The sequence below is a fragment of the Ambystoma mexicanum genome, chromosome 6q (assembly GCF_040938575.1).
Source record: "Ambystoma mexicanum isolate Mex_15411 chromosome 6q, UKY_AmexF1_1, whole genome shotgun sequence".
Classification (NCBI taxonomy): Eukaryota; Metazoa; Chordata; class Amphibia; order Caudata; family Ambystomatidae; genus Ambystoma; species Ambystoma mexicanum.
The window spans coordinates 496,687,758-496,715,082 of record NC_090937.1 but is presented as its reverse complement, the minus strand read 5'-3'; the positions used below and the strand labels follow the sequence as shown (position 1 = coordinate 496,715,082).

At 45.4% G+C, this 27,325-nt stretch overlaps 1 protein-coding gene across 40 annotated transcripts in view; it reads right to left on the bottom strand.

Moving 5' to 3' along the window:
- The window catches only part of ANK2 (ankyrin 2), a 1,645,279-nt gene that overhangs the window by 233,501 nt on the left and 1,384,453 nt on the right, over positions 1 to 27,325 (bottom strand). For 26 of the 40 annotated variants that reach the window (XM_069630993.1, XM_069630997.1, XM_069630984.1 and 23 more), the window contains 4 exons: positions 20,127 to 20,225; positions 19,004 to 19,158; positions 17,399 to 17,610; positions 12,727 to 12,931 (listed from right to left, as the gene is read on the bottom strand). In XM_069630993.1, coding sequence (XP_069487094.1) covers positions 12,727 to 12,931; positions 17,399 to 17,610; positions 19,004 to 19,158; positions 20,127 to 20,225 — 671 coding nt within the window. The remainder of the gene's footprint in view (positions 1 to 12,726; positions 12,932 to 17,398; positions 17,611 to 19,003; positions 19,159 to 20,126; positions 20,226 to 27,325) is intronic. The other 14 variants (XM_069630996.1, XM_069630998.1, XM_069631015.1 and 11 more) reach the window with 1 other exon arrangement.

Here is a 27,325-nt window from a genome sequence, read left to right as displayed (position 1 = left end):
ATGAAGGGCAGCCTCTACCCTCAATGCTTGCAGGAAGGCTCCATGAAGGGCAGCCTCTACCCTCGATGCTTGCAGGAAGGCTTACATGAAGGGCAGCCTCTACCCTCGATGCTTGCAGGAATGCTTACATGAAGGGCAGCCTCTACCCTCGATGCTTGCAGGAAGGCTTCCATGAAGGGCAGCCTCTACCCTCGATGCTTGCAGGAAGGCTTCCATGAAGGGCAGCCTCTACCCTCGATGCTTGCAGGAAGGCTCCATGAAGGGCAGCCTCTACCCTCGATGCTTGCAGGAAGGCTTACATGAAGGGCAGCCTCTACCCTCGATGCTTGCAGGAAGGCTTCCATGAAGGGCAGCCTCTACCCTCGATGCTTGCAGGAAGGCTTACATGAAGGGCAGCCTCTACCCTCGATGCTTGCAGGAAGGCTTACATGAAGGGCAGCCTCTACCCTCGATGCTTGCAGGAAGGTTTCCATGAAGGGCAGCCTCTACCCTCGATGCTTGCAGGAAGGCTTCCATGAAGGGCAGCCTCTACCCTCGATGCTGGCAGGAAGGCTTCCATGAAGGGCAGCCTCTACCCTCGATGCTGGCAGGAAGGCTTCCATGAAGGGCAGCCTCTACCCTCGATGCTGGCAGGAAGGCTTCCATGAAGGGCAGCCACTACCCTCGATGCTGGCAGGAAGGCTCCATGAAGGGCAGCCTCTACCCTCGATGCTTGCAGGAAGGCTCCATGAAGGGCAGCCTCTACCCTCGATGCTTGCAGGAAGGCTTCCATGAAGGGCAGCCTCTACTCTCGATGCTTGCAGTAAGGCTTACATGAAGGGCAGCCTCTACCCTCGATGCTTGCAGGAAGGCTTACATGAAGGGCAGCCTCTACCCTCAATGCTTGCAGGAAGGCTTACATGAAGGGCAGCCTCTATCCGCGATGCTTGCAGGAAGGCTTACATGAAGGGCAGCCTCTATCCGCGATGCTTGCAGGAAGGCTTACATGAAGGACAGCCTCGACCTGCGATGCTTGCAGGAAGGCTCCATGAAGGGCAGCCTCTACCCTCGATGCTTGCAGGAAGGCTTCCACGAAGGGCAGCCTCTACACTCAATGCTTGCAGGAAGGCTTCCACGAAGGGCAGCCTCTACCCTCAATGCTTGCAGGAAGGCTTACACGAAGGGCAGCCTCTACCCTCAATGCTTGCAGGAAGGCTTGCACGAAGGGACAGCCTCTACCCGCAATGCTTGCAGGAAGGCTTGCACGAAGGGACAGCCTCTACCCGCAATGCTTGCAGGAAGGCTCCATGAAGGGCAGCCTCTACCCTCAATGCTTGCAGGAAGGCTTCCATGAAGGGCAGCCTCTACCCTCAATGCTTGCAGGAAGGCTCCATGAAGGGCAGCCTCTACCCTCGATGCTTGCAGGAAGGCTCCATGAAGGGCAGCCTCTATCCTCAATGCTTGCAGGAAGGCTTACATGAAGGGCAGCCTCTACCCTCAATGCTTGCAGGAAGGCTTACATGAAGGGCAGCCTCTACACTCAATGCTTGCAGGAAGGCTTCCATGAAGGGTAGCCTCTACCCTCAATGCTTGCAGGAAGGCTCCATGAAGGGCAGCCTCTACACTCAATGCTTGAAGGAAGGCTCCATGAAGGGCAGCCTCTACCCTCAATGCTTGCAGGAAGGCTTCCATGAAGGGCAGCCTCTACCCTCAATGCTTGCAGGAAGGCTCCCACGAAGGGCAGGCTCTACCCGCAATGCTTGCAGGAATGCTCCATGAAGGGAAGCCTCTACCCTCAATGCTTGCAGGAAGGCTCCATGAAGGGCAGCCTCTACCCTCAATGCTTGCAGGAAGGCTTCCATGAAGGGCAGCCTCTACCCTCAATGCTTGCAGGAAGGCCCCATGAAGGGCAGCCTCTACCCTCGATGCTTGCAGGAAGGCTCCATGAAGGGCAGCCTCTATCCTCAATGCTTGCAGGAAGGCTTACATGAAGGGCATCCTCTACCCTCAATGCTTGCAGGAAGGCTTACATGAAGGGCAGCCTCTACACTCAATGCTTGCAGGAAGGCTCCATGAAGGGCAGCCTCTACCCTCAATGCTTGCAGGAAGGCTTCCATGAAGGGCAGCCTCTACCCTCAATGCTCGCAGGGCTTCCAATAAGGGCAGTTTTTGTCCATGCGGCCTAACCGTAAGGAGATCGACCACTATATGAGACCCTTGTCAGGTTTGAAAAAGAATCTGTGGTGTAGAAGTCATCCTAAACGTGTAATCCTCCATGCTTTGAAGTGCATACACCTCCTGCACCCAGGCACTTTATTAACACTCTGCAGACAACAGTAGACTGGGAAATGCATGTCACGCATGCGCGTCCATGAACACTAAAGCCAGATGCCAAGATAGGGGCAGCATGAAAGAATCCGTGGGAAAAGATCTTATTTGCATTTTTAAAAAGCCAGACCATCAACCAGACTGCTTTACAAGCTGTACCAACCTCCGAAAGCAAGTATCCCTGTACTATATATGTGATGATACTCCAGTGGGAAATGCTACAGGTGGCATGACACCGCATGAGGTAGCCATTAGGACCGGTGCCCACTGTTGCAGTATCCAGACTGGGACAATACAGACAAAACTGGGGATACATTTTCTGGACAGGGCCCGCTCAGATACTGACCTCAAGGGTTTGTAATTGAGAAAATTAGATTTTCAAAATGTAAATGGCATACAGAATGCCATGTTGATAAAAGAGAACTTTTCTAGAACGTCACTCCGCAGACGGTCGGGAGTGATCTTAATCATCAGTTTGATTTAAATTTTCAACAGCTTACTTCAACTCGTCGGGAAACAGAACACAGAGATAAAAAATCCAGTGCTCTGATGTTACACTGTTCGACAGCAGGGTGTCCATTCCACTCGCTGTCGGGTAAACACACTGGGAGGGCCAGCATGAGTAGCAACAAACTACAATTCCCATGAGGCCATAGTCCAAGCACACCCAAATAAAGTAGCCAGTGACAGGTCGAATACAGCACGACCAGGAATTGGGGTCAAAATATATTCACTCATTTGGCAGTCTCTGAGCCGAGTGCTGGCATGAGGTGTTGGCATCCGTGCCTCTGCTGCCATTCACAAAACTACACGATTCCCTCTGTTGCCCCCAGGTACGTGATGAGGCCCCCAGGGCGGTGGCACCCTGTGCTATTACGGATAACCCACCTGCTCTGGGAATTTGAAGTGTTTATTTTGCACGGCGGTACTATCTTTTCTACTTTTAGCTCCATTCAGCTGAAAGGTGGATGGCGTGGAACACAGGGGAGCGCCCGGAGGGAGATCCCACCATGCTAGGTCTAACTCCAGCGAGCTGCGCCACCGTCATATGGACAAGTCTTGCTTCAAGGACAGGATGGTTAGTAATGGAAGTCTTCTCTTTGGCCCAAATGATGCAGAACCTGAATGAAACGCACTGTGTTGTATTCATCACCCTACACAGCTCTTTTCAAGGGACATGTTTTCCACTGTGAGGAAAGCAAGCTGATTGAGGCGCTCCAATGCAGCCCTGAAGAATGTCTGATACAGGGGCGAGGTGGCTGCCTGCATATTTACTGCAGTGTATCTGGAAGTCACAAAATGGGCCAGCCACCTTTAGAGGGGCTCTATAAAATTAGATTTACTCACAATGAGTTTAAGGAAAGTGACGGCTGAAAGTGCATCTCTTTTCAGATTGTATAACTTGTTCTGAATTTGATTTGAGCTTTTATATGGCGATGCATGCCAGCGACCAGTCTCTACGCACGGGACCGCGATTTGAACCGTGATGCTCTGCATTGTCTTGCTTCCAAGCAAACACGTTGCCCCTGAGCTATCCTCCTGGCCCCGAAAGATTTTCCTACATGTAATTATTTCAGGCACATAACAGTGAACACCATGCTTGATGCCAAATATTAAAACAACAGCCTCTGCTTAGTACCAATCATGACCAATCATGACCCAGTTCTTCTTTACTGGGCAATGTTTTCCTGTCTCCAAACTGGCTAGTGGGGGGGATATTATTGTATGGATGGATCATCTAACCACTGCCCAAGTACAATGGGAAATTGATGACACAGAGAACATGAGATACCAAAAAGACGCGGACTCGTCTGCTCACTCGTAACGTACAATTCTTGTACACCTCAGACATTGTCCCCAATGCACCATCTTTTCTTTCAGGCCATCTGGATGCTGAAATGAAAGGAGCTTCAGGTGGAGTTCTCCCAGGCCATCTGGATGCTGAAATGAAAGGAGCTTCAGGTGGAGTTCTCCCATCGCCCATCACATTCAGATCCTCACCAATCACATTCACATGCTGATAGATCTATGGGATATCATTGTTTCATTCCTTTCCTTTGATTCCAAAATTAAATCAATGTCCTAAGTGCCTGTTATAAGCTGAACTTTAATCATAGGGCCACATTATAAGTCATATGGTGAAATAGGCAGCATTTCGGAATACTGCCTGTTTTACTGCTCTGCCCGACTATGGGTTTAAATATTGTAGTCCTGGGAGTTTCAAAAATGGGATGAGCCTAAAACCCTAAATTAGTAAAACATTGCTACAGCAACTGCTAAAGTAGAATTGAGACCCGCAGAATGTTTTTGAAGCTGCCAGGGTATTAGAATATGCTTCCCCGAGTCTGGCTGGATGCCATTTCACCCTGCTATGTTCCTTTGGGCAAGATGTCTTCTTAGAATGTGCTATCTGGTCCTACTGAGAGCTTCTCCAAAAGTACCAACTTACGGGTTCATTAATATCACAAATTGTGACCCGCACAGCTAGCAACTGTGACCGCTTATTCTCACTTATTCAGCACCGGGAGGATCTTGAAACTATAATATATCCTGGTGGCTGTTCACGTCTTACGGAAACTGTGTGAGAGGAATTAACTGTATTTGCACTGACTTAAGAACCAGAGGCAGGGGGTGGCGTTACTTAGAATAAGAGACACCTTGCCCTTTGCAGTAAATTTAAGCAAATGGGGTAAACCTGATGGTTTAAATGACAGATGTTTGTGTAATACTGGTAGGGAAGATTGTATGCATTTGTCTTTGCTTTGCCGTTAGTATAAAAACCTGAAGAAAGCATTTTAGATTCCTATTTTTAGAGTGTCGTGCATTACACATAACAAGATTTCCATTTTACTTATCTTATCTTTAAGATATAGGCACGGCACCTTTGCAGAATATGTGTGTACATTAATGCCCTTGAATGTGAGGAAATAAATATTATCCAGTGGACAGCGAGCAAACTGTAATCAGTGTGGATGATGGACACAATGTTAGGTACGAAATATACATTTGTTTAATCCGTGGTTTTATACTTCTATGAAGAAATCAAATTAAATGCTCACGCAAATAAAGATGATTTTGAGACATAATATCCACTTTGGAGAAGCAACGTTGACAATCCATTAATTCAGGTTCATGGAAGAGTGACAACGTTCCTCTCCATGTATATCTCCCTAAATAAGGCATGCACTTTTGGGGTCTCTAGCCACACTTTGATAAAACATCTGCACTCCATGGAGCACCCCTCTCTCTCCATCCATGATGATTAAAGATAACTGGGTTATTTTAATGTTCCTGTGCTCTATGAGAAAAAGATGCACAGATTAGAAAGATGCCACTAGTTGGGTTTCTATGTCATTAAATAGACTCCATTTATTTAACGCATTGATATGTTCCTGACTGCGGGTTCAATGACAGTGAATCTGGCGAATTGTAGAATTGACAGTATCGCAGTAACAGATCATGCACTAGTGGTTTTAGATTTGAAATTGGGGTTTGATACTCACAGATCCTTCTGTGGGAAATGGAATACCTCTATTTTGCAGGATGAGGATTTGGTGGAAAAAATCAGATTAGAAGCAGATAATTTTGTGACAGTGAACAGAACTGATGGAATGAGTGTTAAGACTATTTGGGAGGCCTTCAAATGTACTATGAGAGGTCTTTTACTGCGTTTATCTAGTAGTAAGAGGGAGAATGTGGAGAATGAGAGAATGGATATGGAGGAACATATCAAAACGTTTACAAGTGATTTGTTACGTGATCCTAGTGATTCTGATAAGAGATTGAAACTTAAAAAACTAAAGAGAGTTGGATGATAGGTTGATGACGAAAGCTGAGAAAGACCTATACAGATTAAAATGTGCGTATTTTGAACGGGGGAGAAGTGGGACCGTTGGCTTGCTCATAGACTTCGGCAACAACAAACAGAAGGGGCTATAACCTCTATTAAGGGGAGGGATGGTCTCATAACGTTCAACCCTAGTGAGATTAATAGGACTTTCAAAGACTACTATGTGGAGTTGTATCAGAATGACCCTGGTGTCAGTAGGTTACGTGATACTTTTATGGAAGGTTTGGAAATTCCGAAAATTTTGGAGTTGGAAAAATCGCATCTTAACAGAGTGTTGACTATTGATGAGATTAGGTTTGCAGTTGGTAAACTGAATTCAGGAAAAACTCCCGGACCAGACGGATTACCTGCTGAATTTTATAAGATTTTACCAGAGTCAGCTGTGGTACTTTTGAGAGACATGTTTAATGAGTCTAAAGAAGTGGGTTTGTTGCCGACCTCTACCAATCATGCAACTATATCGGTTTTTTTTAAAAAGGGCAAAGACAGTAGTTTAACGTCTAGCTATCGCCCAATAAGCTTGTTAAATACAGACAGTAAAATATTGGCGAAACTATTGGCTGTTCGTATAGAGAAATTACTTGAAAAACTGGTGCACACTGATCAATCTGGCTTTGTTCATGATCGTAGGACTTCTAGTAATGTTAGAAATCTATTGATGTTAATGTCGCAGGCCCGAGATTCTATAGAAGACGTCGCAGTGTTCTCACTAGACGCTGAAAAAGCATTTGACCGGGTTAACTGTTAACTGGCAGTATCTGTTTTCTGTCTTGCGTGCTATGAACTTAGGTGAGGAATACATTTCGTGGATTACCCTGTTATATGCGTGTCCAACGGCGAATGTCAAGATTAATGGACAATTGTCGACTTCTATTCTGTTACATAGGGGTACAAGGCAAGGGTGCCCGCTATCACCACTGTTATTTGTTCTGGCCATTGAGCCGCTGGCGATTGCCTTGAGGTATGATGCTGGGATACGAGGACTGAGCTTTCAGGGTGCTGAACAAAAGGTATGGTTGCATGCAGACAATTTGCTGGTGGTTTTGAAGGATTTGGATACGTCATTGCCTAATCGGATGAGTTTATTGGACAAGTTTTATGGTGTTGCAGGGTACCAAACCAACTGATCTAAGTCCGAGGTCTTACCCATTATGCGACATTGTGATAAACGTTTGGTGTCTGACTGGGGTTTTCAGTGGTGTGACAAAAAATTGAGATATTTGGGTGTTTGGCTAACCCCTGCGATAGAAGATATGGTGGGAGAGAACATGAAGGCTGTGTGTGTGGATCTGAAAATGAGTGTTCAGAGGTGGTCTTTATTAAGTTTATCGCTTTGGGGCAAAGTGAACGCTCTCAAGATGACTGCAGTTCTGAAAATTAATTATATATTGGGCATGCTTCCAATGAAAATAAGTCAGTTCTATTGGAAGAAAATTGATGGCTTGCTGCAATCATTTCTTTGGGATGATAAGACACCAAGACTACAGTTATGGAAGTTGCAATTACCCATGGAAAAGGGGGGACTTGGTGTGCCAAATTTTAGGGCTTACCATCTGGCCTTTTCTAGCCGCTTTGTTGTCCCATTCTTGGAGGAATCACTGGATGGGTGGGCTGTGGCTGAGGCAAGTCTATTGGGTCCACTTCCCCCTAAAGCTATCCTCATGGCCATGAATAGGCATTGTAAAAAAATTCAATTGACTGTGTTCTTGAGGGACACTTGGAAGAGTATACATAAAATGCTAGGCTCATAGGCTTTGAAAACTTCCTATGCTTCGATTTGGTTGAACCCAGGAATAGCTGAGAGGGGTAAACCTTTTTGTTTGGCTGGAATGGTCCCTTAGTGGAATAAATTGGATTGGTGATGTTCATAAGGAAGGTAGATGGATTGAGGAGGAGGAGTTAAGTGCCAAATTTACCATAGCCGGCTATTCCAGTGGTGATTTCAGGAAATTAAAAAGATGTATAAAAGAGATGGATGATCAAGGAGATACTGTTGTGGACCTCTTTCTACAGAAAAGTGAACCAGGTTGCGGTTTCATTGCCAGCGGAATATACAACCGGATTGTGTCCAATTATAGAGAGAATACAGGCCTAAGAGCAGAGTGGGGCAGGAGGTTGGACTGTGACATTTCTTCTGAGATGTGGATGGGGATGTGTGCTAACATTAAACTTTGCTCGATTAACTTAGAAGAACGTTCAAGGCAAATTTAAATCCTCAACAGAGTCTACTGGAGTCCGGAGAGATTGAAGATGAGAGGTATGTTGGATTCGGATGACTGCTGGAGCTGTGGAAATGGAGTGGGAAGCTTAGAGCATATGATTTGGGACTGTGTACGTGTCCGTGGATTGTGGCAGGATGTGTATAACATATGCCTATGGTTTTTACATCAGGATATTGCTCTAGATTTCAAAAACAATGGTCTTAGGGTGTGACAAGTTACTTGAAGATCTTTCAATCTCTCAGAAAAAATTTCTATTCAGGGGGGCTTTTATATGCAAAAAAATGATACTGAGGAGTTGGAAGTCTCGAACAGCACCAACGGTTGTGGAGTGGATGAATTGTCTTGCCAATATGGAAAGAATAATCTACAGGAAACAAAAGAAGCTTAACTTTTATGCTAGAATTTGGGATGAGTTTCTAATCATGTACTAGTTCTCTGTTTGTAATTATGTGCTCTCTCATCTGCATGTCTTTCTATTGTTTTACTATTCATTGATTGTTCTTTGCTGTTTGGTCAAAATTACAAATAAATAAATAATAAATAGACTCAATTTTGAAGGTGGTAAGTTTGATTGACTCATTGGATCGACCTATTGCCAACTCTTTATTCTGTTATGGGGGAGGGTGACCCGCCATTGAACTGCTGCCTAATCCATGCCCCCCAGGTGTATTTATATGTGTTTGGTTGACTCGAGCAAATTGAGTCAACCAAATCTGCCATCTTCACAATTGAGTCGATGTAACCACTGCCCACAACCAGTAGGATAGTAAGCCAATGCATAAATGAGAATCCAACTACCTCTTTTGGCCAGTCGATGGTGTTTGCTGTGTTAGGAAATTGGAAAAGTTTGAACTTTGCGCGCATACCACTGACTGGGGGTTGGACATGTCATCATCGTCCTTTCTGTCACTTTCGCAAATTGCTACAAATATTACAACATTGATGGTAAATGGGATAAGTGTGACATTTAGGTTACTTGGTGTTATTTTGTGTAGAGGCGATACATTTGCAGATTTGCATGCGCGCAGAAGCACAACGATGAAACATTGTCACACGGAGGGCCTCTCCACACTCAGGTAAAGCCGGCCATCAATATGTGCATTTGGAGTTTAGCTGTATGAATGGCGGTCATGAGGTATAAAATGCACACATAATGGTATAAATGTATGGGAAGTATTTTTCGAATTTCGTAAAAGATATAAAATATATGTTATATATTTCACAATCATGGCAAAGGCCCATCAGCAGTCAGCAAACAGGTTTCGTAAGCTGGTCAACGGGGTGGTTGTGGTCAGTTTGCAGATGGCTCAAGTGCTGGAGGGCGAAGGGAAGATCTGATCTCTGGTAAACAGGAGAGTTCATTGTTGTAAGGGATAAGCATTTATGAAACCTGCAGGGTTTGTGTGAACAGATGGCTTCACCCAGAACACTTACAGAGTTCAGTAATAATACATTTCAGGACAGAGATTGTGTTGTCAGAGAGTGGGCGGAACTCAAGTGAATAGAAAGGGTCAATGGTCAGAGAAATCGGACACCGGACAGGATTGGGCAATGCGGTTAGCAAACACGAATAGGTCAAAGGGAATCTACATGTCTTGCTCTCATCTTCATGTGCTCAGGTATTTTTAGGGCAGGTCTGTGTGCGTCATTAATGGGAATCCTGTTCTTTTGTAACTAAGAGGCAAGGCTGACACCAAATATGGAGAGGTTTTTGGGAAGGGGTGTTTGAAAATGTAAACCTTGTAATTGTAAGTTTTAGGTGATTGTGTTATAATGTTTGTGCCCAATGAACTGTGTGGGTTTTAGATTTCTCTGTACAGGGCAACCAATCATGTTTGGATGGATGCCTTTGTAACAGTATCTGGGGGAACCTTGTAATTGTAAGTTTTAGGCGATTGTGTTATAATGTTTGTGCCCAATGAACTGTGTGGGTTTTAGATTTCTCTGTACAGGGCAACCAATCATGTTTGGGTAGATGCCTTTGTAACAGTATCTGGGGGAGTGTATTAACTGTTGCAAACTGTATTGAATATGTCTTCTTTGTGTGGTTCAGGGAGATCGGGGTTAGTGTTGTGTGTGTGTGTGTGAGAGAGAGAGAGAGAGAGAGAGAGAGAGGGAGAGAAAGAGAGAGAAAGAGAGAGAGAGAGAGGGGGGGGGCTAGGGGGTAGTGAGGAACAGCAGAGAACATATATAGCTAAATTCATGTGGAAAAAGAGTTAAGGCACGGATAAACTAGTTGAGGCCTTTTCACATTTCTACCACCTGAAACCAGGCCATAGGAAAACATCTGGCATATTGTAAAGAAGATGAAGTTGTGATGTATGAGGCTCTCCTAATAAACCCTCATAAGCCTTCAGCAGAGGTTACATAAAATCCATGGACTGTGGTGGTTCCTAAATCCCACAACAATAGTAAACACTGAAAGCATCGAATGCGGTTTTGCACTCCCTGTTTATTCAGGACACAATCCATGGATGAGGGTGTACACAGTGGGATGATATGGGATGATGTTTTGTGTGCCTCCTCCATGGAAACAAAGACCGCCCGTTGAAGACGGGCAGTTAAGAACAGGCAGTTGGTGAAAAGAAGGAAACCAGCGAGGGATATCGTTCTGCTGCTGCCTGCCTTGACACGTACTCCAGACATAGTCAGTGTTTCAGTTGGCATGGGTGTAATAAATCAAAAGTTAAGCCATTTTTGTAACAAGTATTTGCCTACACAGGTAGCAAAAGGGCTTTAGACAAACACACACTAACATTTTTCACAGTGTGTCTCATTGAATTGAACTGACAAGATGCTGGTGAGAATAAATGCACATTTTAAATGTAAGCTGTGTACATTCCCCCCAAGGGTTTTTTATATCTTCACAGAGCACAATGGTGGAAACATTTAGGAAGATCTCACTGATCTAAGGTTACCAATTTTAGTTTAAAAAAACACTTTCTTTTCAGGACATGACTCAGAAGTTACACAGGGTGATATGAAGAGCATATTAAATTCATTGCTAATGCATCCCTGCTGGGAGCTATCACTCGTGGTAAGACACCATTGTATTCTAAACAGACCACTTTTAGTGACAAATATTATTTGCATACTTATTGTTTAAGTATGATTTATAGCTAATTTATTTTGGTTAAGGGATGGCTGCTGAGAGTGCATGAACTTATTCAAGCGTCCTGATGAAGGCTCGTCCCAAAGCCACTGGGTTATAGAGCCGAAACTTAAGTTCTTAAGTAGACTCACCATTATTAAATAAATGTATACATTGCCCAGTCTTGTCTTAGAACCATTCAGTATGTTCTTTGGTCTCAACATTTGTTTCAGATGTATAACATTTACTGTTAGTACCAATATATAGCCCTGTTGGAACTGCGTTGGGTCAGTGTTTTTATTTAGAATATCAGAGTTTTGTTTTGGTTTTTCCACAAATTGTAAAGTCATTGTTGGGGGTTTCAAATGTGCTCTTCTGTATGTGCTAATCTGTATATCCAGTACATATCTTTCTAAATGTGTAAACATGTGTTTGTCATCCTTTCACTAGAGGATTATGTAGAATAAAAACATATGCAATGTTAGTCAACGCCATGTTACTTAAATGACATCTTACCAGAGGATGTCTTCAGCCTGACAGGGTTGTTTTTTGCTACACTCCTAAATCCCACTATAAATGTCCCCACACGGTGAAACTTTAAAAGCTCACATTCCATGAGTGTGCGTCTTTCATTGTTGATTTCCTCCTGAGGTATTGTTCAGTCTAAGTAGAAATTCTAATGAGGTTAATGTTCCTCTTTCCGTTCCCCCATGGGCACAAGCCACATTCCTCAACTTGCTATATAACATGTTGTCCGGCACTCTACTCCACCATTCGCTCCTTCCTCATGTTCTGAATGAGGCCTGGACCCGGAACCATCCCCTCAAAAAAGGTTGAACAATATCTGTGCGCCACTCCTGCCTCCATCCAACAAAGCTAAGGGGTGCATTGATTTATCTCTTCCCCGGTGCTTTATGCAGTGTTTCACACCCCAGGGGTTGCCCACCTGTCACCCACCAGATGTTTTGGCCTACAGCCGCCATCAGCCCCAACCAGCAGAGTCATTAGTTGGGGATCATTGGAGTTATAGGCCCAAATATGTGGAGACTAGTGATGGGATGGCTGTCCATACCGACCCATACTCATCTGTATGCATCGTGAGTCCAGCAATGCACACATCAGATGACATTGTGTTTGTTGTAACGCTGCACCTTTTTAAATTCTTTCCAACTCCCTGCTATAAACCACCTTGCTGCTATCTTTGCAATGAGAACATTTGCTCCTGCAGGAAAGGAACCTTAACGTTTCGCTCTTACCCGTTATGCTGCACAGCAGTCTTAAAGTGGGCGTGTCACCCCCAAAGCCGTTCATCATGCCGTCGCTGGAGACCTTGGGCACTGGGATCGTCATGGTGATGGGCTTGTGAAATTTTCTTCTCCTTGGCTCCAAAGTAACTATTGGGCTAAAGGTTGCTTTGTTGCCTAAAATTTTTCGAACAAGTTCACTGTGCATAGGCTGGGCCTGAAAGAAAAGATGTAAACTCGGTTGTGAAATTCCCAAACAAAACACACTTTACCACGTATGGGTTTCAAATGAAAAAAGACATTTTGATTTTTTTCATGTTGCGGGCAGTCGACATATCATTGCTTTAAAAAACCTCAATTTAAGCAAGTCAGTAGTGACTTTTATCCAAAAAAACAACCACTTCGTCATGTATATGTTAGCCGTGGCACATTAATGTCTTCCTGTACTGAAGAGTTAGAAAGGAAACATATTAGACGTGAAAGGAGGATGAAAGAAAGGAAGGAGAAGGGATGAGAGGAACATAGAAAGAAAAGAAGGGAGATGGCAGGGAGAAGTAATCAACCAGGATGACAGGCAGGAATAAAGACAAGCAATGCGTGACACATGAAGAAAAGGACTGTGTGCGAGAGATGGCAAGGGGCACTATGAGTGGAAGGATTACATTAAGGGGTTAACATTAGTGAGACAGAGGAAACTATTAAGAAGGGGACATTAGGAAAAAAAGGGAAGAAGTGGAAGAAAGAGCTGGATCAATCTCTATTCATGAATGCTACATTACCATCATGTCTATCTGTTCTGTCCTTCCATCGTTCATGACATCTACCTAACTCTCTTGCTATCTATCTATCTATCTATCTATCTATCTATCTATCTATCTATCTATCTATCTCTCCATCCACTCCTTCTATTCTATTAATTCAGTCTACCTTTGGAACCAAAAGATGCAGATTCTACTATTGGTATCCCCACTTGAGTAAAACTATTGGGCACATGACTTGATCTCCATTTGCCTCAGTTATGCCGAATTCTTCAGAGGAACTTAAAACAGAATGCATAACCTTATGATAGAAGGCAGGACATTCTGGCACACAATCAAGCCTTTATCAACAGGGCTGGACTGGCCCAGCGGGACACCGGGAATTCCCCCGCTGGGCCTCGGGGCATAGGGCTTCTTTGGAAGTTAGCGGAATGAACTGCGGAAGGATACAAATCATGTGAGAAGACACAGTCAGTCTGGGTAGTTTGTATTAAATTGGCTGCGCATTTCTTTTCTACCCGGCTGGAGCAGACGACGGCTGGGCTGGCGCATGCGCTTTTTGAGGCCAGCGCACTGTCCGCGTAGGTGGAACCTTACGTGCAAGAATGTAGCCCTGGTGAGTGTGCTCGCTCGAATCATGTTGCATCACATGATGCACTGGACACATTGCTCTAATACGACTGGCAAACGCAGCAGGGCAGCATTTACACTCAGGTGCGAGGTGTGCAATTGAATCAGAACATTGCTTGGTGGTGACGAGGTGGGCAGAGGTGTTGGCTGGAGGAGCTCGAGGGTGGCTGGGTAATCGAAACGAGGGGCACCTCTGTTGAGAGCGAATGCTTGGAAATATTTTCCATGGAGCTTCAGCGGCTGTGCAGACCCGTGATGCATCCTGCTGCTTGGGTAGTTTGGGCGTTGTGTGTTTTTGACGTTTGCCCTTGTGCCTGGGCATTTTTCACGGGGCGTTCTTACAGGCCAGTACTTGGGTAGGGTCCTGAAGATTTGAGATGGTAATTGGTGCTACAAAGTCTGGAAAATGGCTGAGGAGCATTAGAAATCGCATGCATGCAAAACTATAAAAGAAAGACGGCTCTTATGATACCGACTGATGTAGAGAATTAATCATGACATTGCTTTTTACGAAAGACGCCAGTATCCCTAAAAATAAATTAGTTATGGGAAACGGTTTTGGAAATCGAACATTTATAGACAAGTAATGTATTAAAATGTGGGTTACAATTTATACAGATCCCAAATATAGGGAATTCCGCACTTTATTTACGTTTTTCTCAATAATTGCGTTGGCTCTTTGAAAATATGGGCGATTTGGCTGTACCATAGCGTCAGTTCTCACCATGTGTAATGCATCATAACTTTCATATATATTGTATGTTGGGTGTGCGAGGTACACATGAACCGAGTGCATGGTAGAAGGCCCCTCGGCTGTTTGGTTACCAGTAAGATAGACCAAGAAAGAATGTTGGCTCTAAAGATATTACCCAACTGTTGCATTTATTGGTGTGCTATCAAAAGTGCATGACCAAACTTTTGATGGGTGCGGTGCTTTGTATTCCACTTTTATTAAGTTTGGCAGAGGCAACAACGAATTTGGGAGTGTGATTTGTGCCATATGTTTGTTGAAAAGTGTGTGTGTGCGTGCGTCCGTGCGCACAGATTTTGTAACTAGGTACCCTGGATAATAAACCATCTTCCTTTCACCGTATCCCTGTGGGTGTTGCTGTCTTCAGTGGTTGCAAGGGGGCTGTGAACCGCAGACCCAATGTTGTCATGCGTGTCGATATTGTACGTTATGCGGTGGCTTAAAATGTGTGAGGTTTGGATTAATAGCCTTGTGCTGCGCTTTGAGGTATGCAAGTAGGATGCAGAGTGGTGCAGAAGGAATGACTATTAATTAGTTGGAAGTTAATGTAGCCTTCTAGAATGAGGGAAGCGTGGTTATTGCGGGACATTGACCAATCACCAAGTTATGGCCTGAGGTGAAGTCGAGGGCCATAAATTGAGGAACGGCCATTATCCTAAGCGATAACTAGTCCCCTGAGGTCTATAATGCTATGGGCACATGGTGCTAATACAAATATAGATTTCAGAGTTGTTATGCATAAGTACAAAATGTAAGTTTATAGACAAAATGTGTTAGTGAATTAACTGGTTTATTTTGTATTTAAATAACAAGGTTCTGTTTTTGTGCTAAGCAATTTAATTGTAAAATTTGTTGAACTGAAACCTTGTTTTAAAGTGTGCGTGCGCTTAAAGATTATCTTTGTAGCAAACTGAAAGCAACGGCTCGGCTCAGTCGGGTGGAAGGTGCAGACCAGCAGAAGGTAGGCAGGTGGTCCTGAGGTGGACTTGACTGCAATAGTAGTGCAGTAAAATACACCGCGGACCGGCCAGGGCTGGACTGGCCTACAGGGAACTCTGGAGTTTTCCTGGTAGGCCTCTGCACCGTGGGCCACTTAGGTAGCCTATTTTCCAATTTTCTCGTAGGAAAAGGGTTGGGCTTGCTCAAAATGTGGAATATGGGGCCACTTTGAAAACAATTTCCAGGGCCTCTTTTGGTTCCCAGTCCACCCCTGTTTATCAAACTAGACATTCAACAACTTTCAAATTCAACTTTTTATTACAGTGTTATTTAAAAAAAACACGTTTTAAGAAATATAAATTGTATGCTACAAAATGTGTACTAGCCTAATTATGATTGCTTGTTTTGTTTAAAACAAATGTCAGTCTGTATCAAGCTAACACAGATCCCGCTGCTTTTTTAATTCTTCTTAGTGGGAGTTAATGGTTAGCAGAAGCCTCGACTCACTTGCAGTTGGGAGGGCTTCTCTCTATCACCTTTCACTGTTAAGAGTGGGCTGCAGTCAAAGGTGTGAGATTTTACGAACCTATAAGCACGCCACATTAGACCTCTGGACAACTGACCAGCATTTCACGCACGCCAACAAACTGAGCACCTTGCTTAGGCCGTGTGTGCTTAGGGTAAGATCAGACTCCTTACAAAAATGGTAGCTCAGATTGAAGAGTACAACACTGCGGCTGAAACATGCCTCGGATTGCTTGTGGTTTTATGCAGAAGAGCTCTGTTCATGTTGCATTTCCCCCTTTGGGACCAAATCTGATTTGCATATTATGTTCCTCGTCTGTAAGGGCACAGCAGACTGAAATAATGATGCTCTGAAGGACTGCCCAGATCAGTGGCAGTACTTATGACTTATTAAAAACCCTCCACCAATCAGTATCCAGTTATATTATCGGTGGAAAACACCTCCATTAAAAAAATAGAGTGCAAAAATATAGCTTAAAAACAAAATCGCTTAGGGAAAAAACAATTTTGTGATTAAAAATATATCATAATTATCAGTGATAATGAGTCTTGATAGCATTCAGTATAGGCGTTGGTTGTGGGGGTTTGGGGGAAGGGAATGAGCAGTAAGGAGGGCTTGGGGTTGTGCAACGATGTGGGACAGGGGTATGGGGGAGGGAAGGGGCAGCAAGGGGATTTCGAGGGGTGCACCCCTGTAAATAAAAATAAATATGTAATACATTAGACAAAATTAATAATAATTTGTGTGGGATTCAACACATTGTTTAACTGTCTTGTTATGCCCTAAAAGGCCACTAGATGGCAGAACAGGAAACAATATGTAATACGAAATTATTTACGATGACAATGCCTAAAGGTTATTTATCTAAATGACACTGCAGTGTCGTTATTTATTTTAAAAGCTGTTGTTCCGCTTTTTCAATGTCCCATAACCCCATCCATCAGCTTTGCAGATTACAGAGTAATTGAATGGAAGGTAAATCTGAAATGCAATGTTGTACAGGAGGGGACTTTCCTTTTCATTGCAAGGGAAGCCCCCCCGACCCCCCCAGTAGATCACCGATGAGACCCCTTACTCTACCTGCAGGCCAACACGGATTCTCTTGGTGAGTGCTCCCTCCGGGAAGACGGCCTGCACCTGCGGCACCACCGTGCTGCTCAGCACTCCCCCCTCGGGCCCTATCAGGTTGCTGTCCTGCTTGACACGCGACACCACGGCAAAGTATTGCGGAAAGTCCCGGGTGATGATACGGCAGATCCGCTTCTTCTCGAGTTCTTCATATGTATCAAGCACTGGGGGGAGACAGAAACATGGCTCACACACACACGGTATTTCAACATGCAGGTTTCTACCAAATATTTAATCATTTCTGACACTGCAGTAGCTGAGGATACATATTTAAAATGCTTTTATCAGCAGCATTTGAAAAACAAAAAGGGCTCACAAAATAGAATGTTCGAGATGCCAATGGAAACTATATTTCTGTGGGTGTTGCTCTATCTGCACCATTGGATTTGCGTTCCGTGCATGGAGTGGGACCCATGGTGGGGAAATCTGCTCGGTGTGTTCTGCACCCCGTAACGCGCCTCTGTCTGCAGGAGCATGCTGATATGGCAGGAGAGGTGACAATCCCTATGGACTCTGGGCCTCACTGCAAGTTTGCCGGTCCGGAAACAACGGTGCCGGTAAGCTTACCCACACCGTTGTTTCCAGACCAGCAAACTACGAGTCTGCCTGCCGGACCTGCTATGGCCGACAGGTCAGACCCTGCCGGACACAGCGGCCACGGTAGGCAGACCGCCACGGAAGCACCGGCACCGTTAACAACGTTTCCTATGGGACTCCACGGGAATGGGGAAGAACATTTTACCGACACCTAGCTCCTGGTCCGGTGGGGCTTGTAATGTCCCGGTGTTACCGGGAAGCTAGCCGTCTGCTTTGGCCTATGCTAAGAGCAAAAGTAGTCAATAGTAATAGCCGTCACCATGTTTTTTCATGGTGGTCACCATTACCAATCACCCATATACACGCGCATGGAAGAGATGTAATCACAACCACTGCACTATGCAGCAATTTGGGGTATGCCTAAGGTTCCACTACCTACCATTGTATCATGCAGTGAATCACTGGAAACCCTCAGAAAGACTCACCACCATAGAAGCAGTTTTGGTCGGGCTCCTTCCGCTAGCAAATGTTGGCACAAGTGGATAGAAACTAGAGGCACATTTGCTAAAATGTTCCCTAACACATGTTTGGGGATCCTCAGAAAGGTCCCATTTCAATTGCTGTCCCATGAGATAATACATGTGCATGCATTCCTCTTCATGTGCAAACATTTGACTACAGCATACAAGAAGCCTACATGTACCCGTGAGAAGATCACACATGTTGTATTACAAGTCAACAAGTGCCAGGGCACATCCAAAACATTCTCGTAGTATCTCTAACTGGAGGCAATCTTGGTCAACGCGACGGATTATGTAGATGAAGTCCTGTCCTTAGGGGACAATGAAGCATGAGGGTGGCCTAAGAGGAATGAATAGGTGGCACTGCGTAGTAGCAGACAGCGGGAAAAGTTGGCCATTTTTTAAAAGAACGGTCAATACACGACATGCCTTAACCACATGAGAAAACCATGCACCCCTTCCATTGACCGCCAAGCTCATGGGTGGATGCAATCCTCACCTTCGTCCATGCCATTGAGTATTTCGTTCAGCTCATCCTCGGTGTGCTCGCAGTAGTGCTCCTTCCAGCTTTCCCCAGTTTCACTGCGGAGGATCACCAGCTCCCTTTCCTTGCCCCGCAGAGCCGCAAAGTGAGGAATCTCCACAATCACAGGCCTGAGAAAGTCACATAAAGAAATCAAATCAATGTGGGCTGTAGCCACGGACCCTCAGCCATCCCCCTTGGGCATATACTAAGTGACCTGACAGCTCTTTAAATGCCAAACTGCTGAATAACTGTGTATAGGCGCTATTGAGGGGCCTGCAACCTGCAGCTCCCCAGATGCTTTGACTATGACTCCAATGACCCCTCACCATGTTCTATGGTGGCTGCGGCTGATGGGAGTTATAGTCCAACCCTTCTTCTGGAGTGGCCACCGCAATCTCAAACGTGTGTTTTTGAATGTCAGTCTCTGGATCAGCAGACTGTACTCCTACAAGAGTTTATGTGACAGGGATCTCTCAACAAATTAGCCAGTGCCCAAAATGTTCAGGGTGATTGTTTGTTGCATGTTCCTCCCCAAACCCATGACTATTTCAGGGAATCAGAGCATTATAATAGAACCCATGTGCATTGCATTTTATTAATATTAATCTTCAGTACAAACTCACTGTTTTGTCAGTGAGGGTAACACAACCCACGAATGTTCTGCCACAGAGACTGTCAATCAGTTTCTAATGTATATGTGTGTTTAATATAGCATACTGCTATTTTACTGTTTGAATTCAGAAGTAATTTTCTGAATTCATTTTCAATGACAGCTATAGCCAATAAACTATTGAGATTTAAGCAGCTGAGGCACATAAGTCAGCAACTTTAGTAGCTGCCACCTTACATAAGAGACACTTCATGCTTAAAAACAAATTAAAACACACCTAGGAGTTAAAAAAAAAAAGGATACATACAGTCCACAAAAATCAAAACCATATATCACAGAGGTTGGGAGGTCATCCACTAGTGTAAAGCAAACACAATGTAAATCATAAGATGGGAAAATGCCATGGTCACAATGATAAAAACGAGAAACAATAATAGAAGGATGGGGGAGCCGGCATCCATCCAGTTGTACTCAAGTCTCTCCTACCCAATGAATTTGGTCCCAGGAGGCCCCAGCTGAAGGATTCTGCTGACCAGGCTTTCTCCCTCATTAAGAGGGGGAGGAGCAGTAGGCAGGTGAAGTTTACTGAAAACATCCAAAGCAGCATTGAAAGAAAGAAGATAGGTAAACTTTCAGAGATGTGTTGGATCATTTACTGTGTTCCTCGACCGTGCCTGTTGCAAGGATCCTACAGAAATCAGGAGCTGCACTGATAAAGAACGCATCCATGTAACCATTCATGGAAGAGCCAAGCCATGGGTTTGCCACCGAAGCATGCTACTACGCCTAACCAGCATTAACACGTACAGCCTCCTCAACAGACTGCAGACACACTCCTTTACAGACCACGCCTACTAGCAAACCACACAATGTTTCCGTGCAATACTTGCATTGATCATTACTTGACATTTCATATTCAACCATCTGTCGGGGAGAAGAATGAGGTGGTAGGTTGAATGATCACTCATAAAAATTGGGGGAAGGTGCCCAAGTGTGTAGGAACACTTGAATCCATCTGCCTTAATCGGCCACCCTATTCAAGTCAAGAGTAGTGCGCTGTGTAATTTGAGTGTTGGGAGCAATAGAGTTTTGGGGCAGGATCAGTAGCGTAAAGAAGCACAAACAGAAAGACTTCTACGCGATGTCCTCATTCATCGCTTATTTGATTACTCTGTAGAACATCATTTGTGAGTGATCTCTCCATGCACAGAGCATGGCAAGTGGTCAGTAGAACAAAGAAAATGTAGTGTCAGTGCTATGATGAAGGAAACGCTGAGGCTGGCGTAACCACATATGTGTATCCCCCAAAGTGAATGAGATCATGCTTATGACCCATACTCTGGAAGTGACAAAACTGGAAATTAGCATGAAATACTAAAGAGAACACCAATATCTCTATCCACATTACAGCAGGTATTATAACAGTACTTTCCGTAATGGTAATGCACCAAGTACAAATACGTCTCATTCCAAATCATTGCTTGCTTGTCCTGCTACAGGAATGTTGGATGCCGCAATTTCTTAAAATTCAAATTACAATCATCCTCATATTCCTTATATTGTACTTTTGATCAGTCACTGGTGCATCATTCATTTATCATTCATTTATCATTTATAATAGTATGGTTTAGGATAGATTTGAAAAACACGTTTTCACGAACAATGATCATAGTAATGGCACCAATTAAATAAATAGTGTATTAGAAACGAACTGTACTGACCACTACCATTACATCTTTGACAAGTTGAATTTTAGAAGCCATGTTTAGATTCTTGAAGCAAAAGATACATGCCTCAGCTATCTGATCGCACATGCCATTTTTGTATGATCAAATACCACCTTTGTTATGTGCTTACATAAAGAACAAATTACCTCTGGCTAATGTTCTTTCTGATGACTGTTCCCTCCACAGACTCTTCATCCATGATATCCTCATCCTCAGCGCAGCTGATCTTTGGAAACACTTGTGCTACAAGAGGGTGCAGCGTGCCTCTGCATTGGCTCCGCCCGATGCCTCTAAGCACGCCATGCTGGACATGACATCGGGCCCAGTATATATTGAGGCACTGCGGCCCTGAGTTCCACCCTTTTTTCCAAAGAATTCTGATGCTGATGGACCGCAGAACTAAAAAGGTTTACTAGCCATCCACCAAGAGGGGCAGGTTGGGAGAGTGAGGAGGAATCCGTGGGAGGAACATCCACCAGAAAGAGCATTACTGAGAGGTAAGTAATACGTTTTTCTAATGGATTCCTTCCTCAAATGGACTTCTCATATATGATAGACTCCCATAGCAGTATGAGGATCTGGTGGTGGGAGGAGAGAAAAGAACACCACCTAGACCAGAACACTCTGGAAGACAGCCCTGCTGAAGTAGGCGTCCTGCCCTGAAAGGGAATCGAAGTGGTCATGCACAGAAAACGTGTAGAGAGAAGCCCATGTTGTCACCTGGCACATTTCCAGGAGGGGGACTCACTTCTGCAGGGCAGAGGGGGCAGCCATTCCTCTGTTAGAATGAGCTCTGATAACCTCAATATCCTTATCAGCCACATCATAACATTCTGAGGTATAGAGAATGACCCACCTGACAGGGTCTGTTTTGTCACTGCCCTATGAGCCCAAGCACAACCTACAAAAAGTTGGTAATCTTTCCTTACGTCCATCGTCCAAGAGACATTGTAGCTGAGAGCCTGCACCAGATCCAGCCGATGGAACCATTCCTCTGCCTTGGAAGTATGGGCTGGAGGAAGAAACACGGGAAGATGGATCTTTTGAGAGAGATGGAAATCCGAGACCAATATCAGAAGAAAGGAGGGTTGCACGCTCGCCGTCACCTTCTCTCTGGAGAATACCAAATAGGGAGGTGTAACAGATAACACCCGGAGGTCACTCACCTATCTTGCAGAAGTGATGGTGATCAGGAATATCATCTTATGGTGGGCAATCTAATAGAACAAAAATGGAGGGGCTAAAACAGACCTTCCATACGGAATGTCACTCCAAAATTCAAATCGGACATCGGAACCACAAGCTGGAGTGGAGGAAACTGGTTACATAAACCTTGCAAGAACTGCATAACTGTGTGGATCATGAAGAACGAGCCCTGCTCCAAGGGGCTGCATAAAAACTAAAATAGTGGTGAGGTACTCGTTCACAGTGCAGGCCTGATTAGGCCAAAGATAACAGAAACATCAATAACAGGGATAAAGGAGAGGATAATGTGTCCAGAGCTCTTTCACAGCACCAAGCCGAAAATATACGCCATCTCAGTAACCTAACATGAAAGTTCAGGCTGATGAGGTTCGTGTGGAGGACCCGCTCCTCTAACTGAGAGAGTAGATCCACATTCCTCAGGCGGCACTAGGGACAGCAGATGGACATGTCCAGCAATTCCAGATACCACGTCCTGTGGGCCCAGTCCAAAGTGATCGTAATTAACATGGTTCCGAACAGCTGCAATCTCATGAGAACCTGCAGAAAGACAGGGATCGGTGGGAATGCATAAATGAGGTTGAAAGTCCACTCAACGGTCAATGTGTCACCCAGAGATCGCTGATGAGGAAATTCCCTGGAGTAGAATAACTGCACTTGCTGTTCACACTAGAAGCAAAGAGATCGACTTGAGGAGTTCCCCATTAGGAGAAAATCTCCTCTAAAATGTCTAGGCAGAGCTCCGACTTGTGGGACGCTGAAGTCTGTCTACTCAACACATCCTACAGTGACATTCTCCCTGCCGGCAAAATGGCCAGCCGTTAGCAGAACATTGTTCCGGAGATTCCAGAACCACATTAACATTGTATAGTGGCAAGCACCCCGCTTGTTGAGGTAGTGCATGGCCACTCTGTTGTGCATCAGGACCAATACAGGCTTGTCCTTCATTCACAGAGGAGAAGAAAACAACTAGTGCAAGCCTAATTGCCCTCACCCTCAGCAAATTGATGTGCTCCCGAGACTCTGAGGGAGACCACAGTCCACTCACTGCCAAGTCTGACAGGTGAGCACCCCAACCCGTAAGAAGTGTCAGTGACCACTGTCACTTGGGGCCATGGTTGTCAAAAACAACACGCCACTCAGCAAGTTGTCTCTCAGGGACCATCACGCAATGTCTTGAGCCGCCCGGCTTGATACCTACAGATGGTCTGACATGTCGCCCTGAAGTCGCGACCACTGGCAATGAAGGAGCTCATGGTGTGATCTCATGTGCAGCCTGTCCTCTAGAACCATCAGGATGCAGGAGGCCATGAGGCCGACTAGATGCAGAAAAGCTGAGGTAGGAACTTGTCACAGTGATAGAAGGACATGGACCATCCAGGCGTTGTTCGCCACTCAGTCGAAGGGCAGGAATGCTCTGCCCAGGCTAGTGTCCAAGACCACCTTGATAAATCAGAGGGACTGGGATAGTGAAATCTTCGACTTTTTGAAGTTCAGGGAATAGCCGAAGCTGTGTAACACACTGCATATATAGAGCAGATCCTCCAACACTAGGGCAGGGGAGTGAGCTTGGACAAGCCAGTCGTCCAGGGAGGGAAAGACATGAATGCTCTCCCTCCCGAGGTGAGATGCAAACGCTGCCTGCAGCTTTGTGAAAACCATGGGTGATGAAGAAAGACTGAACATCAGAACCTTGAAATGGTAGTGATGCTGGCCCACTCTGAAGCTCAAGTACTTCCTTTGCTTCAGATGAATGGGCACATGGAAGTAGTCATCCCGAAGGTCCAGTGATACCAACCATTCCTGCAGCTTGAGGGCTTGAAGAATCTGGGACAGAGCTACCATTTGAAATTTTCATTTCATAGGTAATACATTCAGAAATCCCAGATCCAGCATGAGACGCAAGCCCCTGACCTTCTTGAGAACCTGAAAAATAAGTGGAATACCAAGCATTGCCTCATTCTGAGCAAGGTTCCAGATCTATCAAGCTCTTTGAAAGAAGCTGACATCCCTGCTCAGAGAGGATGGAATCTGGAGCCAGGGTGGTGGTGTGAGGGAAACAGCCAGGAGCATGCTGCATGAAAGGGAAACACTATCATTTTGAAAGACCTGTAAGGCCCACCCATCAGATGTGGTTTGAGACAATTCTGAGCTAAACCGGGAGATTCTCCCTCCCAAGGGGACTCATGGCAGAAAATCTCAGAGGTTTTACACTCAGGGTGGCAGAAGGGACACTGACCACAGACAAACCTCTCCTAGATGCACCTCTACAACTTCCTCCCAGGAAGCATCTGCCCTGCAATCTCTCCAGGGCCACCTGACTTCCTTCTCTTTGTATGTAGGGGAGGTGCAAAAGGGTCCCAACCACTTGTAGAGTGAGCTGAGGGTTGCTGACCGGCTAAACCCAAAAACTTTGCTGTTACTCTGGAGAACTGGAACCTCTGCCTTAGCCCCGAACATGGTAGTCCTGTCAATCATATAGCATGTTCAAAAGCCACGCCTGTATGTCCTGGATTAAGTCTGACATCCTCAATCAGTAGTGAGACCTCACCACCATACTCATGGCTATAGAGCATCTGACACAATCAGCAGTGTCAGATCTTGACTGCAGAATAAGGCGGGAAGCCTCCCTGCCATCTTGGATCATGGTAAAAAAAATCTTTCTCTCATCTCCCCTTCAGGGATGTGGACTGCTGCATTGGCCACCACGGACCGCAAGGCCAAAACTTTGTTGGGGCACAAGAACCATTGATTGCCCAGAGTGCTAGGCTGCCGAGGCAATAACCTTCTTTCCCCAGGCGTCCTGTCTCTTACTCTCTCCATTCGGGGGGGGGGAGTGCAAGAAAAATGTATGTTTTCAGGCTTGCAGTTATGGCTTGTACCACTAAGCTCTCGGGGGAGGAATTAGTGGACAAAAAAAGCTGTGTCCGAGGGAGCAGGATGCTTCCTAGCTAGTTCTCTATCTCTGCAGGTGCAGAGGCAGGCCTCTGTAATACCTCTAGCACAGGAGCTCTACTACCACGCTGAACAGTAGCAAGTGTCCCTTTTGTGTCCTCCATCCAGAATGTTCATACATTTTTGGTCTGGAAGGAGTTGATAACCCTAGGGTATCAGCAACCTTGGCCATCCACCTCTGGAAGTATGCCTGAGGCTTACCCAGACTAGGGGCTGGAGGATACCTATCTCAGGGGAGGTGTAAGACCACTAGCCTCGTGAAGATCTGCAGCCAGCTCTTGGAAGTCTTCACCTTCCCCCAAATAATCCACTGGGAAGTACCCCTCCTCTCGTCATAGATCTGGTACATCTTTGACATAAACGGTTTCATAGAGAGAGGGGTATATTCCAAGGAAGCCTCAGTGTCTATGATGCCGATCTGCCCTAATGACGTTGAAGACGAGGTCTGGACTGGCACTGATGCCTTGACACATGAAGGCAGAACCTGTCAGTGCCAGGAGACTTCATCACCCTTGAGGTCCAGGCTAGAGTCCATAAGCATGTTGGTGTATTTCCTTGTGGGAACCCTGATGGTCCAGGAATAAAAAGTGGGTCCCGACCATGCTAGAGGCACCATCAGTGCCAAGGTCAAAGGCATCAGCCACGTTGCTGAAGTCGTCGGCACAGAGTCTGAAGCTACTGCCGCCTTGGTGAAGACGTTGGGGCAAATTTGCTCCCATTTCTTCCTGGTTGAAGATTGGGTGGGAAACTGTACCTGAACGGTTGTTTCTGGGGAATCCCTTGAGGGGTGACTCATTTTTTTCAACGAAGAAGAATGCTGGTGTGAATATTCTCTCAATGAACAAAACCTTTTGCAGTGCCTCTTCTCCTTCTCCTTGGGCAGGGTCTATCTCTCTTCAGTTCGGCTATCACAAGACCTTGAACGGGACCGTGCCATGTGGCGCTCTGTGGATGCATGTGAAGATCTTCACTGCCCTTTCCCTGAGGGCCTTTAGGTGCATGGACTGACACGACCTGCAGCCTTGGGAGTTGTAATCCACGGCCAACCAGCAGAGACAAATCCTGTGTGGATCTGATACCGACATCTAGCAGCCACAATCCATTGAAGGTTTGAACCACAAAGCATTCGCCGGGTTGGGCATGGTGTTGAAAAATATCCAAAAATCAAAGAGCGTGTTACCAAAACAAACAGTGCACAGAAAAAAGGAACAGAGGTCAGGTGGTGAGGTGCCGCAATATACACTGCCTCCGATGTCCTGTCCGGCCGCGGCATGTAGAGGCATTGGGGTGGAGCCGACATGGAGACATGCTGCACTTCTGGTGGTAGAAAGGTTCCAAAGACCAGCTGCGCTGAGGATAGGGATAAAATATCTGACGAATCTGTGGGAGGAAGGAAGTCATTAGAACCAGAATTTCTATCTGTTTTGAGTTATTTGTGGAGATTCTGCATGCTCCTGCAGACAAGTGTTTCTCCTTAAACTTTGAGTGCCCACCTCCTCGGCATTTTGAGTCCAGAGTGACAAAACTCTTCTTGGGAGCCGTTTGAAGTAAGGGTCATTAGGCTTAAATCTCTCACACATATATATTTGTATAAATATATAATTATGTATGCCTTATGGTAATACAAGACTCATTACGACCCTGCCGGTCCGGTAACAACGGTGCTGGTAGGCTTACTGGCACCATTGTTACCGGACCGGCAGAGTACACGTTTACGGGCCCGAATGCTGTCTCACCTGCCAGGTCTGACCTGGCAGGTGGAACGGCACCCGCTCGCAGACTTTGACAGTAGCACCGGCA